The sequence below is a fragment of the Rhamphochromis sp. 'chilingali' genome, assembly GCF_963969265.1.
Source record: "Rhamphochromis sp. 'chilingali' genome assembly, chromosome: 15".
Classification (NCBI taxonomy): Eukaryota; Metazoa; Chordata; class Actinopteri; order Cichliformes; family Cichlidae; genus Rhamphochromis; species Rhamphochromis sp. 'chilingali'.
The window spans coordinates 31,805,038-31,821,176 of record NC_137942.1 but is presented as its reverse complement, the minus strand read 5'-3'; the positions used below and the strand labels follow the sequence as shown (position 1 = coordinate 31,821,176).

Genomic DNA, 16,139 nt, shown 5'->3' with positions numbered 1-16,139 from the left:
AGCCTGGATTATATCTTTAAATTCCTCATATTTGTTTAGGATTATATATGCAGGATTATATTTGCTCCCATTAGAAATACACACCTTTAGACCTGTGTCTGTTCACCATTGGAAAACTAGTTATAACATCCCAATTTGAACATGCACAAACTGAGAATCATGTAGCTTTAACAGCAATTCAGGCAATCCAAGTGCCAACCTGGACATTTACTGCTAACTCATGCATGCAGCTTCCTGATGTGTCCTCAACAAAAAACGGTCTTCTCCATTAAAGTTGGTGCAAACCACGTCCAATAATACCTGAGGAAGCAGGTTTTCCTCGCTCTCAGTACTTACTGCTTATTTCACCTTGATTGTAATCAGTTTGTAGTGAGTTTATTCAAGTTTACTGTGGACAGCTGGGGATGAAATACCAATATCCCAGTCCAGCCTCATGGTCTAGGCTCTGGCTGATCCCCTGGTCCTCACCCAGAACCACTTCACCCTGACAGACCCTACAAGGGGCAACAATGACTTCTGAACCCATGGGATCACTCAGCCAAAGCCCTCCACTGTGGTAAGGTGGTGATTATGCTTTCTGGGTGAGGTGTTTTGGGCATGTCCAACTAAATGTGGGGCAGAACCAGGGCACGCTGGAATGGGAACACCCATTTATCACCCCAGAAGAGATGGAGGGCGTGGCTGAGGAAGACCGTTTTAGCATGTCTGCTTAGACTGTTGCTGTGACCTCTAGAAAATGGATGGTAGTGAGTTTAACAGCATTTAAGAGGTCTGACTGTCATCCATCCAGCGAGGCTGTTTTCAACACTCCTGCTGTACCTCATTTCACGATCCATCAAGTGACCATCATTGCTTCACTGCTTCCTGGATCAGAGCTGATACAAACCTAACGTATGAGAATTACAGGGCTCATGATTTGGTACCATCGTGTGATATGTAGAATGAATACCACAGTCTCTGGAGGAGCTAGCGTCATTTGGACTACAAAAACACATAATCACTGGACCAGCCTATTTTACTCAGCCATGACTTTTGACCTTAATATCACCTTTCTGTAGTTGCTGCTGTTTGCCTGCGGAGGGCAGCGCTAGTCCTGCTAGAAGAACTAGAGCTTGCTGACCACCCCCCCTCCAACACAACAATATTCAGCCATCCTGAGCATCTATAAACAAACAAACAAACAGGTCGTGGTCTGATCGCATCAGACCATGTGCTTACTTCCTGTCTAACAGCCAAACCTTTTCAAACTTCAAATCTTCAAATAGAATATATTCAGAAATCCAATCTGATTGGATAAAACACTGTTTACATATATATATTTATATAGAATATTGTTTTTGCTTTTTTATACAAAAAGAGAAAGTCTTTTGTGGTTTTATACATATGTGTATGTACAGATATAGAAAAGTGACCACACCAAACCTGCTGTGATGTAACCATGGCCAACAGGACAGGAGACGCTATTTACACCAAACAGGAAATATTACAATTATTTTTTTTAAAAAAGAGAGAGAGAGAGAGAGAGAGAGAGAGAGAGAGAGAGAGAGAGAGAGAGAGAGAGAGAGAAAGATAACGTGGGACGTGGTGGTCACTGCGGTGTTTCAAAAGTACAATCCCACAGTCCCCTCCTTCAAAGAAGAAGGTGCAGGGTTTAGGTCACATGACTAGATCAACACAAATGATAAAGACAGAGCGAGGGAGAGAGAGGACTGATGGGTGTTGCAGTTTCATTAGTTACATGAATCCTGCTAAAGCTGATCTGATCCTGAGACGCTTCCACCAGATTCCACAAAAGTCTGATTGAATATTATTTTAATCTTATTACTAATATTCAACTGAGATTTTTACTGGAGAGTTCTAGTGTGTGAGGATGGCTTTAGAGGGTTTTCTTCCCTCAAAAATGTGAAAAAAAGCAAAACTCAGTCTTTTGGAATATAACCAGATATTAAAAAATAGTCAAGAAGCAGAATATGTATTTACATGAGCTCATGAGTCTCTCTCTCCATCTCTCTACAGGCTGCTAAATAGTGAGACTGGGACAAACTAAGGCATCCAGATGAAGAAACAAGGACTCAGAAATGAAGTGACCAACTGGATCAACAACAGCGTGTGTGTGTGTGTGTTTGCGTGTGTGTTTAAAAGTGTGCTTCTTCAGTCCTGATCAGCTGGTTGCTGTACTGAGGTGCTGCGGTGGTGGTTTGTGTTTTCTGGACTTAGTTTTAGTTTTTGTGGACAGAAAAAAAGGCACCTAGTTCCTCCTCCTCCCCTGCGAATATTAAAACCAGTTATTTCCTCCAACGGGCAACCCTGCGCTCGACACACGCAAGAGGACCAGTCGTCCGCTTGGTGTGCGGCATTTAAGATTCAAGTTTTTCCACAGTCATCGTCCCTCAGTGGAAACAAAGGAGCAGGGATGGAATAAAAAGGTCACGAGAATGATTGGAGGGTGGAAGAGAACATTTCAGTGGTGCTGTGTACAGGTGGTCAAATATTCAAGGGCTCCCTCTCTGCTGAGACCCACGGAGATGCTAACAAGTCGTCTGCTCCTCCTTGCATGGACGAAACAGTAGAGAAAAGAAGTGCATCCATGTTTTCGCATGACACGGTTTCTCCTCCGTTAAGTTCTCCTTTGCCAGTTGGAGTCCTCCACAACAGCACGACTGCGCTCTGTGTGTGTGTGTTGTGTTTACCAATGCACACTCCATGGAGGAAGAGGAAGAGAAAGAGAGGTGCTAGAAGGAGATGTAAGTGGAAGTTTGGTGGGCTTCTTGTTTAAGCTCCTCCTACGAAAAGGGCTCCTCTTCCATTGGTTCCTCTGTGGACCTGAGAGAAGGTCAAAGCAAAACAACATAAATGAATTAAAGCTGCAAGCAGCGTTATGAGGGCCCTCGCACCCCCGGCACGTCGAGCCACTGCCAACACCTCAAACCGGCACGTCCGATGTGATGTCACATTGATGGATTTCATGCTTTTAATCACCAGCTAACATTTCATCTTATTCAACCAGGATTATAGTCATGCCACTAGGTGGCGCTCTAACCATTATTGACAAATAGCATAACAAACATTTCCAAGCTCGAGTCTCATCACACCTGCGACCTTTGGGAGAGATTGGACATTGTGTTTTTTAGTGACAGCAGATTACTGCTTTTTGCGAGTGATTGAAACTCTACGTGCCGCCATGACCACCCCGTTTCCCTGAACGGAAAAAGCTTCGCAATTTAACATCACAAAGGTCTTTAGATTCTACACACTGAAGAATGCTTCAATATGATGAAATCCCTTGGAGGAGTTCGTCAAAGTATAAGGCCTGAAAAGGGGGGAAAATGTCATCAAAATTACACATTAATTTTAAAATGGCTGACTTCCTGTTGGATTTGGGATATTGCTCCAAGAGACTTTTTTGTACATCTTGATATCTTACACAAGCTTACCAAGTGTCAAACTCATAGGTGAAACACAGAGCAGGGGCTGATGTTTTGAAATATTGTAGGGGGCGCTGTGGAGCCATTTTGCGCTATTCAAGGAAAATGGTTACATAACAACAATGCCTTCATCCATTTGGAGGTGTGTGCCAAATTTCAAGCCTCTATAAACTTTCCAAGCCCCTCAAAAGCCACTTCATCTTTCATGGTGAACCGCGTTGCCACCAGGGTGCGCCGTTCAGTTTAAAGTCACAATTTTTGCACTGAAGCATCACGAGGGACTGATGTTGATATTCACCGCTTTTGAGGTGGCCACGATGAACCTGTGAAAATCAGTACAACAAAATTAAAGCCATGACATTTCCTGTTGCCATTAGGTGGCGCTGTCCGTATTTCCGACAATGGGCACATCAATCTGTTCAGGGCGGGTCTGACATCATGCCTGTAAAGTCTGGTACTGATCAGACTGGATTTCATTGAGTTATACTAATTTGTTTATTCATGGCGTGACATCAAAGTTCGCCATGCTGCTGGGGTCACACCCTTTTGCGAAAAGTCACAGTTTTCACTGTAACCCAAGACCAACTCCTTAAGGCTTTCCTGGAGAAATTTGAGGCTGCAGATGTCACCCATCACTATACTGTACCCCAAAGTGTAAAACATGACATTTCCTGTTCCCACTAGGTGGCGCTGTCCTTGATGTCAAATATGGCAGTTGAAATATGTTCAGGGGTGGAGCCTTATCATATGTGTGCTCTTTGGTCCAGATCGGAACATGTATGACAAAATGAGAGGCAATAAGATTTTCATGGCGAGTCATCGAAATTCGCCATGGCGCCACGGCCTCATAGTATTGTGAAAACTCAAAAGCTCCGCAATTTAACATGGCACAAGGGTGTAGTTGGCACTGACCAAATATGAAGGTTATGAAATCAAACCCCAAGGAGGAGTTCGTCAAAGTTCGAGGCATGGAAATGGTAAAATCAGAGCCAAAATGTCACCTTCAATCCAAAATGGCGGACTTCCTGTTGGGTTTAGGACATTGCCATAATAGACTTTTTTGTTCAACTCTGAACATTATATAGGTGTACCGACTTTCAAACATGTAGGTCATACCCATACCGGGGGCTCGCGTTTTTCATTTTTCTAGGTGGCGCTACTGAGCTAATTTTCCCTGGCCATGTCTGAGAACATTAAAATACGTAAATTTTCACCAGACCTGACGCGTGTGCAAAATTTCATGAGTTTTCGAGCATGTTTAGGCCCTCAAACGGCCAATTCATTTGCCGGAATAATAATAATAATAATAATAATAATAATAATAATAATAATAATAATAATAATAATAATAATAATAATAATAATAAACAGAGCAATTACAATAGGGCCTTCGCACTATCAGTGCTCGGGCCCTAATAAATACAAGCCTGAGAATTTGTTTGAAAACATGATTCGTTTCATTTCATTGTGAATTACAACACTAATGTTCTTGGATGACATGCGTGCTCTCCTGGCCCTGTAGCATAAAGCTTTCACTGTGCACTGCTGACCTGCTGGTTTCTGTGCTATCAGGAACAGAGCCTGGCTGCTCAACATCAACGCTCAGAGACGCCATGGCGCTGACCGTTTCCGCCTCATCCTTCTCTGACTGGCCTTGAGCCCCCAAGGGGCCGTCGAGTAGTGAGTGTCCACTGGTCTGAGACAAACTCTGGAGACAGGACCAGTGTTTACCTGCAGGGACACAGTGAGAGAAAGAAATACAATCAGGAAGTTGAGAAGATACGATCTCATGGGTTTCTGGCAGTTTAGCGAGCGTTTCTTACTCTGGATCTCTATTACTCTCTCCAGGGAGGCGTAGGCTTTTGGACAGGGCTGCTCCTGAGGCCACTGAAACACAGAGTCGCACTGACGGAGACAGAGAGAAGGGAAAACCAAAAAATAAGTGCTCAACACTTCAAGAAAGTCTGCTGACCAGTGAGGAGTGATGTTCTCATCACTGAATCACAGAACAGGCTAGCTAACATGCTTTATCTCTTTATTAGTTTATGAGTTAGTGGATACTCTGGCTTCCTCCCACAGTCCAAAGACATGCACTACATGGTGTGAATGTGGTTGTGTGTGTATCACAGTGTAATCGGCTTCATAGCTTTTGTCCCAGTAAGAAAGCTACGAAGCAGATTTTCCATCATTTGAGTGAATTTATTTGGACAAAGCAGTAATTGCAGTTTGCGCTCAGTCACCTCAAACCATCACAAAACCTTGTAAACACTGGTGTTGTTGTTCCATACTGTTGTGGCTAACACCTCCAGGTGGTAAAAGTCTAAGGTTAAGACATAAATATTAGACTCTGACTCTCACCGGGTCTCCCAGAAGCGCAGAGACGCAGGCCTCCGATGCGTCACAGATAGCGGTGAGGTCATGACCGCCCTCCAGCGCCATAACAACCCGCCCACCCGCCAGACCCATGAGCAGCTGCGTTAGCTGACCAAAACCTGCCAACACACAACCGTCACACGTGAGAAACACTGCATGTGAACCATAGTCACATAGACTCCTCAGAAGACGGCTCTGTAGAGAGACAGCATGTTTCTATTCGTTTGTTGTCTTACTGTTGAAAAACAGTTGTGGTCAAAAAAGAAAAAAGAAGTTGAGCAAAAACCCCAAATTAAAACAAACTAAAGGCTGTACTCACATTTGGCAGAGACATTGTAGCCTCCCAGAGGAGACTGATGACCCTCCACTGCATCGAAGCCTGCTGACACCAGGACCACATCTGGACTGAACTGTTGAGCGATGGGCATCACCACAGTCCTACACACACACACACACACACACACACACACACACACACACACACACACACACACACACACACACACACAACAACAACAGAATTTGATTCCACTTATGTTGCAAACCTGAATTAACACCATTCAAATGCATACATGGCAGTACAAACATCACGAAACGATGAAATCTCCACGTTGAAAAGTTTTACCTGAAAGCAGTGAGGTACTCCACATCACCCATTGGGGGATCTACTCCCCCGGTCCACGCTATGTTCACATTAAAACCAACACCTGCACCTGATCCCACCTGCAGACAGCAGGACAAACAGGGACAGAGCAACAATCATCATCACGTGTCTTTAGCCATTCTGTTTGTAAACTCTGCTGTCTTTGCATTTCTGTCAGTTTCACTTTGTGTCTTTGAGCCTCCAGCTGTCTGCCTGCCTGTTCACCATCAGTTAATCTCTCTCTGTATTCTTGTTGCTTTCTCAGTCATTGGCCTCCTGCATCCTGCAATCAGGTCTTTTCTCTCCTGTGACCATATTTGCCATTTAAACTCAAATAGCCACCACTTCTCGTTGATTTGCCTCTTGTTCGTTCCTGTGCACTACATTATGCAAGTGGAGATCTTTTTGGCCAGTTTGGTCAGCCAAGGTTGAAACTTTTGGTTTGTCGAATCCTCACACCCACAGAATGACCGGTGGGATTGTGTGATTACCTCCTCTGGAGCGCCGCTGCCAGGAAAGAAGTTTCCGTCGTCGTAGCGATGGAGGGAAATGTAGAGGACGTTGGGGTCACTATAGAAGGCCTGCTGAGTGCCGTTGCCATGGTGAATGTCCTGCAGTGACATATCACAGCAGCGTCAGAGAGAAGGTTAGAGGGAACGTATGGTACAGACGCAGTGGACACACAGGGACGGGTTAGCCTTTCACTCAGATTCATTTCCCTTTTAGTTTAACTTTTTAAAACCTTTTAAAAAAATGTTTTCCCAAAACTCTCAGGGATCGTCAAGATGCTGTTCTGGTAAATGTGAGACATGGCTTTGTTTTCCTTTTGCTCTAACTGTTTTTCACTGGAGTCTTAAAGCGTTAGAAACGGTTTTATAACCATTTCCAGACAGATAGATGGAGAATACTTCAGCAGCTTTCTGAGAGTTAAAGCGGGATAAATAGAAATGACTGTGTGATAACATTGTGTGAGTGAAAGGACCGATGTAGAGGGTGTACTGACGCTATAACTGATGTCTTGATTCGGCAGGTCTGCTAGGAATCAGGTCTGGGTGTGGCTAGCAAAACTGAACTGTGATATCCTAATAAAATGTGGTGAATCACAAATAATTCATAATTTAACAAAGATACAATGAGTCCACTAGGCTACATACACAAAAGGTAGGTTTGGATAGCTTTTCTTTATCCTTTAACACATGAAATCATTATTCAAATAGTGCATTTTGTATTTACTCAAATTATCTTTGTCCAATCACGTCACTTCACCTGCAATAATGAACAGTCACATTTAACCCTGATCTTACCCCAGTAAGCCTAAATCCTGCTTCCAGCTGCATCATTAATACATTCATCTTTCAGTACATTGATAGATGAATGTATTAACATGAATCTGTTTCACCCAAACTGAAGAAGCATTCATCTGTTCAGGGGGGGAAGTTTGGAGTAAAAATGAAGTTATTATTACACTTTCTATTAAATATGAAATGCCTAAAAAATGTATGCAAATATAATGTTTTCTATAGTCATAGAGAAACTGTGTGTTCCTGTCTAGCTATCTTTGTGAGGACCGAAATCTGCATTCTACTATACTTGTGAAAACCAACAGTCACTTGTGAGGACACACACACACTGGTCCTCACACGTTTGAAGCCTTTTTGAGGCTCGAAATGTGGTTTTAGTGTCAGGGTTACAATTAGGTTATGGTTAGGTATTAGGGTTAGGCATTCATTTTTAATGGTTAGGGCATAGGTGTCAAACTCTGGCCCGCAGCCTAATTACATTTGGCCCGCGAAACCATACAAAATTACTATCAGAGCTGGCCTGCCAGTATTATACAGTGCATGTACTGCTAATACTACAATTCCCAGAATGCTCTGTTGGTGTTTCGGCGCGTCAGTCATGACAGGACCCATTAGCACCCTCTCCTCTGTTGACCATAGCCATAGCAACCATGCAAATACTGCCATGCTATCTATTCCAAAATGGCAAAAAGAAAGGCAGAAAACAGGAGCTTTCTGGACAGGTGGGAGAATATGATGAAAATCTGATAAATGATAAAATGATCAAATTTAATTCAGAAGGCTGCAAATACATTTTTATTTAAGAAATGAATTCCACTGATGTGTTATTTAATTGGAATTTTGATTTTGCATGTGTGCAATTTTAAGTTATACATACGTTTATATAGTTATATATATTGTTCAGTATTAAGCTTTGCTTGTTCCATATTCAGATTTTCAGCAAAACTTGTTTGAGTCCATAAGAAAAGATTCCTTGCTATATTTGGAGGAAGATTTTTTTCAATGAATATTAATGTTAGCCCGCGACTTTGATCCAGTTTTGAATTTTGGCCCACTGTGTATTTGATTTTGACACCCCTGGGTTAGGGTAAGGGGCTAGGGAAACCATTATGTCAATGAAGGTCCTCACTAAGATAACTGAACGGGCTTAAGGCATTTTTGAGATGTGATTTTAGTGTCAGGGTTACAGTTAGGTTTAGGTTTAGGCTGACAGCATTATGTCAATTAGATGTCCCCACAAAAATATGAAAACATGACTGTGTGTGTGTGTGTCTGCTCTCTCACCCAGTCCACAATGAGGATCTTGCCCACTCCAAGTTTCTGCTGCAGCAGCTTGGCAGTAATGGCGACTGAATTGAAGAAACAAAAGCCCCTGTGCAAACACATTAAAAAAACATATTAGTCAAGCTGGAGATGTAGTGAGAGAAATGTAGTCAGAATTCTGTGACAGGTGTACTGACATAGCCGTGGACTCCTCAGCATGGTGCCCTGGAGGACGAACAACTGCGAAGCCATTCTAGAGAAACAAGCACAGAGTGAGGGGGACGCGCACGCAGCATGAGCTCACACTCATGGTTTGTGGTTGCCTCGGTGAAAGCCTTACTTTTAACTCCCCTGCAGCCACTCTGAAGGCCAGCTCGATGACCGAGCCCACCGCCATGCGCACTGCAGCCGATGAGTGCATCTCATTCCACACTGTGTCGCTGTCCACCTGCAGGGGGCAGCACACAGTTCAGACCAGGGCTAACACTAACACAGGCAGACCAGCTAGAAAGAGAGAATCTCACCCCTATTCCTCCACAGGGAAGAACAGCGTACATCTTCTGGCTAATCGGACCTGGAACGAAAATCAGCCAGAGTTGAGGTTACGGCACAGGAAGTGCTCGATACATTTATCACAAGTGGAAATAATAATAACAGGCAAACAGTAAAGTGGGTACGACACCCACACAGGCAACAGCCAAACACAGGATGGAAGGACCATAACTGGGTTGTCAGAACACACACTCAGTCATCACGACATCTCAATGTTATCAACCTTTATGTAATTACAAATGATGTTTCCTGGGTAAAGTATTCAGTTACAGTGGACACACTGCTGGGTCCTGAGCTTATTTACAGTAAGGATGCTGTGACATTCCTGTCTTATTTTCCTCTGTGGAGTTACTGTGAGGATAATTGATCTGGGTGTCTGATTGATGTATTGCTTTATTTCTAAAAATTAAACAGGAACATTTAAAGAAGCGATAAAACTCATGCTAACTCGTACAGCAAAAGTTAAGCCAGGGCTGCATTTTTCTCTATAATTTACTCTGTAATTTATAATTTACAGATTTACTTTAGTCAAGCTTCAGTGTATAGAAAGTGTAGACAGACAGTCAGACAGACAGACGGGTACCGAGCAGCTTCTTGTGGTCCAGTTTGTGCCGATTGAGCGGACTGGTTCCATACAGCAGGGTGTGGAACTCTGAATGGACGGACTGGATCTCATCCAGAGATGCTTTACGCCCACGAATCCTCTGCTCACACACAGACAGAGAGTAATGTTTGCATACAACAAAATCAACTTTGCAAGAAATGACAGATGTGCTGTACTTGCTTTTACACAGTGTATAAATCAATAAACTGAATTGAACAAATCATTGCAGGCTCTGCTGTCAGTGTGAAGGCCTTATCTGAAACTTAAGAATGTGTGTGTACCTCACAGCGGCCCAGCAGGCCTGTCTCCTGCAGTCTGGACCAGATGCTCTGAACTCTCCCAGCATGCTCTGGGTGGATGTGAGCGTTCCCACACACACACTGATGTTTCAGCATCAGACTGTCATATACGAGCCCTGGAGAGGGAGAGGAAAAAGATACACACAGATATTGCAATGAAATAAAAGCCTGTAGTTCAGTGGTATGGACACCGGGTCAACAGCAGCTGTAGTACCCAATGATCACCACAAGATGTCAGGAGTAACTACCAATTACATGTATTTGTGTGCAGCTGCATAAAGTCTGTTTTTATATTCGTAAACTGGAATTTAACACTGGTTGGTCTGTTACGGAGTGGAAAACAAAAGATCCACTTTAAGCATGAAATGAGTCACAGCAGCACAATAAGAACACAATCTATGAAGATTTAAGATTTCAAAATTTACAGCCACATGTTTACTCTGAAATAACTGTCAAAGAGAGACGGGTCACCTTAATCACCAGCTTTCATTATCAGGATTAACATGTTTTTCAAGCTTGCATTTTTACAAGGCCACATCTGTCAGATCTGCCCTCGTTTCATCCTGGTCAGACCCCATCTCAGGCTAAGCTCACGTTAAAGTGAACCCTTTTCTACATAAAAGAACTGGACTAGGAAAACAACAGCACAAAACTCATGGTTTGAGTCTTTATTTGGTACCAAAGACTTAAAAGCTAATTTAATACCAGAATAAATCTGTTTAATAACAGACGCAGTGTGAGATGAATAAGGATTACTTATGAACTATGATTCAAATCCAAGAATTCAAACTTGGAGCAGAACAGGTCATTACTGTGACGCTCCCTCTCTCTGGCTTTGAAAATGCCAAGAACGCAGCTTACGGTCTGAATAAACTTTATAAGTGTGCCAGCTGCACAGTGTGAGCTGAAGTAAATCTAGGTGAGGCGATTAAAACGTGAAGTGCTCAGACTCCTCTGTGTAACAGTTTAGTTTACAGTACTCATGCAAGGAAGTCTCATATGGAGCTGTTGTCCTGTGGATTCAGAGCATACAGTAAAGAACACCCTGACCTGACCTGCACGTTCTCGTCCCAGCACATCAATGCAACATCAAAACAGGAAGAGCTCTTACTGGAAAATAATCAAATATAAAACAAGGTACGAGTGATGGGCTCATGTGCTGTTCATCTGAACCGTCAACCGAGAGAGTCAGCTCCCTGTTGCTAGGCAACAAGTATGGAGGCCTCCAGTAGGCAGACTTGACACCATCACATTGTTAACCAATGGGAAACCAGATGTGCGCACGCACAACCACATAAGAAGCGCAAACACAGAAAACTGACCGGTAGTGAAGAGGTGTTTGATGGGATTAACGGCAGCTGCAGGAGAGGACTGCGCTCTACCCAGGGGTCTGTGGGGCAACGAGGACTGGAACACACCCAGCTGCTGCAAGGCCTGATGGGACAGGGATGGAGGGAGAGAAGAGATAGAAAGTAATGATTCGCTGCAGGAGGATGAATCAGAGATCAGCTCATTCACTGCAGCGATGGAGGATGTGTGTGTTTAAGAGGAGAGCACACTTAAAACCAGTCCTGTCTCTCTGTCTCTGCACACACACACACACACACACACACACACACACACACACACACACACACACACACACACACACACACACACACACTGAAATCACTATTCAAAATATTGTATCATTCACAAAAATTGTGTTCCGTTTTCATGACATTTGGACTGACTGTCCTGAAATCTAACTGATCACCACCCCCTCATGGTATGTGTGTGAGATTTCAGGTTTGTGTAACCACTCCCCTCACACACACACACACACACTCTGTGGTGTCTATATATAGGGAGTGTTGCTGTGCTCCCTGCTGCGATCTGGGTGACTCATCACGCGTGGGTGGACACTAAAAGACACACACTCGAAGATATACAGACATACAGGACACACATACACACACAGCGGTGAGTCCAGTGGTTGAGTCATCAGCTGGTGATGTCACTGCGGCATCAACAAGTGTGTGTGTGTGTGTGTGTGTGTGTGTGTGTGTGTGTGTGTGTGTGTGTGTGTGTGTGTGTGTGTGTGTGTGTGTGTGTGTGTGTGCATCATTATCTTGAGGCTGGGTCAGCTTTAAAGGCTTTTGTCTTTCCTCCACTGTTCAACAACGTGCCCCAAACATCCAACCTGATACTTGCAGTACTGAGCAACAACAGGTCCTGCAGCAGAGGACGTGAACCCCTGCAGAGCCCTGATCTCATCATGCAGTCTCCCAGGAAGCATCCTCCCTCTGATTTTGCATATTACTGTATACGCTGCATAAAAGCAGTGAAGTTGTTCATATTCAAATGCCATCTTGTTTTGTTTTGGTTAAGCATCTGATTTCTTCTTCTTCTGATGACTCATCAAGTACCGGTGCAAAAATAAATAAATAAAGCTGCTTCTCCACAATCACAGCATCCACTTTAACCCTCCTCTCAGTAAGTACCACCCACAGTGAACACGGGTCAGAGGTGTCATGGGGCTGGAGAGAGAAAGATGACTGAAAAACACAGTGAAATGTGCAGGTTAAATGCACTTAAACTCAATGACCGCTAGCACGCACGTCACACACGGACCTTTACGGTCGGGTCCAGAAGTATTTAGACAGCAGCACAATTTTCCTACAGAAATGTTGCCTCCGTACTAAATCAATGAAATGAAGCAATCAAGATGCGATTGAAGTGGAAACTTCAGCTTTAATTCAAGAGGCTGACCACAAATCTTGCATTAAGCATTTAGGAATTACAGCTATTTTTATACACACTCCATCCACAGTAACAAGAGCAGTGTACCATAACTGAGTATATCAGAAACCTTTAAACATTCGGAAGCCAAACCAAAAACTGAGAGTTCTCCTTCTGTGGCTTCAGTGTTGTGTGCTCAGGTAAGCTGGTAACCACTGAAGACCTCTCCATGTTTTGCTTTAAGAGGTGCTTCTGTTGGACCATTGCAAGGCTGAACTGTGAAGCACTATCTTATCAGTTTTGCAGCATCTGATTGAAAGTACAGTTTGCACCTGCAGTCACATAATCAATAAAGAAGAGTGGTGACCTGAACTGAATGATTGTGACCATAAACTCATCGCAGAAGTGTTTACAAAAAAAACGTCGGCACTTCTTCAGAGCTGGTGAAGTCGCCCTCTGTTGGCCATTTGATAAAAGGCAGGCTTAAAGTATTTCTGTTGAGGCTTTACTTCTTAGATATGACAGGTACGTCCTTAATGCCGTCTCTACTATGTTGGAGAGGCGATCAGGTGTATGAATAATGATGCTTTCTTGTCCCTGTTCATGCTCTTATCATGTTTCACATTTGTAAGGCTGTTCTAATCTGGCTGTTTGTGCTCGTCACTGCAGCCACTCACTTTGAGGTTAAACTCTACTTACATTCACTAACTGTAGATTTAAATGTTCTCAACTTTACTCAATGTTATGTAGGGCTTTTGTTTACCAGGGAAACAACTCAACTGTGATTATCACCTTTATCTGCCATGTGTAGTCTCCGTGGTCTTTTGGTGTTGCTCAGCTCATCCTTCTGTTTTTGGCCAATTCAACTGTTGATACCAAATGTTGGCATCAGAGTCTGATTGTGGAACGACATATTTAGAATACCAGATGGCAGACTAAATAGGAAAGAATTCATGTAGTTAGCATCACTGATCCACTTTGAGCAAAGTGATCCTTACGTTCAGTCAGAGTCCTTGAACAGTGTTGTGCTCACACAGTTAGACGTCACCACCCTGCACACTGCCAAGTGGTCTGAGCATCACATTGTATAAGTTGGCTCTTCAAGAACGCTTAGCCTCGTCTAAGACGAGAAAAATATGCGTTTGGCAAATTTTGGAAAATTCAATGTGTGTTCTTTTTCCTGAAAGCAGATAAGACACGTTATGCAATGAGCTCAGCCCAAAAGGAATACTCTGAAGTGATACGTAAATGTACTGCAGCTCAGAATTGCTATGTGTGAAAACAGTTGCGCGTGGGTGAAAAACACCTGAAGCCACCTCAGCTTTAGACTGAAGTAAGAGGCCGACCATTAGCTGGGATGAGTCAGATCACTAACGCAAAGCAACCGCTGTAACAGAGCAAACGCAGCGAGATACAAAACAGCAGGAAGGCGGTCAGTGATGCATTTGTGTGACTCATCCCTCTGTGGGATGACGCTGTGGAACCAACAAGTCCTGAGTTTTAAGACAGACCGTGGGCTTTGAAGGAGCTCCTGTTGGACACCTTGTCATTATCAGATGAGCCCAAGCTCACTAACTGACCACACCCATTTACATGAACCAAGCTGATTATCAATGATGCAAAGCTGCACTGTATTCACACACAAACCTGACTGTAACTCCCTCTCTCCTCTTCGTCGCCCTCCCTCAACTGAATGATATCTTCATCCTCTTCCTCTTCTTCCAGCTCACTCTCGGTGCTCTCCCCTTTGATATGCACGCTTCCACACTCCTCCTCACCCTTCACGTGCACGCCGAGACGCTCAGATGAAGGCGTGCTATCATCAGACCCCTCCTTCTGAAGCCTGATTGGATGAGAAGACAGAACAGAGGGAAAAGGTGTGTCCAGGAGCCAGATACACGTGCTCTTTACGAAAACTAGCTTCTGGGTCAGATTTACAAAGCAGGGCAACTGATCGACAACCTGCAACTGAACAACGCACCAACGAGAGTGTAAAGCTATGCGAACAGGCACAGCCGGTTCATTTCAATAATGATGTCGGCATGATCTACCAAGAGCAGCACAAATTAGCAGGCTGGACACAAGTAGGACCTGGTGAGAGAATGAGTCATCTATTGTTGCTGAAATCTGACAAACATAACAAGCTCATGTTTTACAGTGTTTCCTTCCAGGAAAAACAGCAATTCAGAAAAATGTTTTGATTCAAGAGCAAAACCAAAGGAAACTGAACAAGATCCGTTCGGGTCTTAAGACTGAGTCCAGGGCTGTTTCATTTCCACCTTACAAACCTGAACTCTGACAGCTGACTGATGGGATGATTAGGCAGTCAAATATCTACATCAATAATAGAAGCGACACACTTTATGTTGTTATGCAAGTCATAGAAAATTCCTAAAAGCTTAATTGTGATGATGAAGAGCTCTATAGCACTCTGCAGTTTTCACTCCCAACGTTTGTACAGAAATCTGACTATAAACCAAAAACACTGCACACTGCACACTTGACTCTCTGTAACAGATCCATGACCTGCATGTGTTTAGCACCAAAGCACTTGGGTTCACAGTTTGAGCCACCCATTATAAGCTTGTTCCGCTAACAACCATCTCAGCTATGCCAGGAACACCAGTTAAGATAATGTGTAGAAATAATGGCAGGCAACCACAAACCTAAATCGTGTTGTGAGTCACTTAAATATTTCTCAAAACTCTGAGCTCAGAAGAGGAAACTGTGATGACTACGTCAGCCAACAAGATCAGTAAAAATGTAAAAATAGGAGCAGCCACACTCTTCATTTCTACAGATATATAATAATATATACATATATATATATTTATATTTATATTGTTATTAACCAGCCTAATAACAAAGCCTAAATAATAACAAACTGAATTCATGTTTTTATACTCATATTTGAGCTAACGGAGTGGACATCTCTGAGAACAGAACATTCACTTTTTA

General features: G+C 43.3%; 1 protein-coding gene across 1 annotated transcript in view; it reads right to left on the bottom strand.

Moving 5' to 3' along the window:
• Positions 1 to 2,016: 2,016 nt before the first annotated feature.
• hdac5 (histone deacetylase 5) overlaps positions 2,017 to 16,139 on the bottom strand; it is a 38,403-nt gene continuing 24,280 nt past the window's right edge. Inside the window, exons 14-28 of the mRNA XM_080905788.1 lie at positions 14,829 to 15,024; positions 11,783 to 11,894; positions 10,443 to 10,576; positions 10,141 to 10,261; positions 9,530 to 9,579; positions 9,346 to 9,453; positions 9,203 to 9,258; positions 9,027 to 9,114; positions 6,933 to 7,052; positions 6,424 to 6,521; positions 6,118 to 6,236; positions 5,784 to 5,917; positions 5,249 to 5,330; positions 4,976 to 5,156; positions 2,017 to 2,823 (exon numbers count right to left, since the gene is read on the bottom strand). Coding sequence (XP_080761914.1) covers positions 2,784 to 2,823; positions 4,976 to 5,156; positions 5,249 to 5,330; positions 5,784 to 5,917; positions 6,118 to 6,236; positions 6,424 to 6,521; positions 6,933 to 7,052; positions 9,027 to 9,114; positions 9,203 to 9,258; positions 9,346 to 9,453; positions 9,530 to 9,579; positions 10,141 to 10,261; positions 10,443 to 10,576; positions 11,783 to 11,894; positions 14,829 to 15,024 — 1,639 coding nt within the window. The 3' untranslated portion in view covers positions 2,017 to 2,783. The remainder of the gene's footprint in view (positions 2,824 to 4,975; positions 5,157 to 5,248; positions 5,331 to 5,783; positions 5,918 to 6,117; positions 6,237 to 6,423; positions 6,522 to 6,932; positions 7,053 to 9,026; positions 9,115 to 9,202; positions 9,259 to 9,345; positions 9,454 to 9,529; positions 9,580 to 10,140; positions 10,262 to 10,442; positions 10,577 to 11,782; positions 11,895 to 14,828; positions 15,025 to 16,139) is intronic.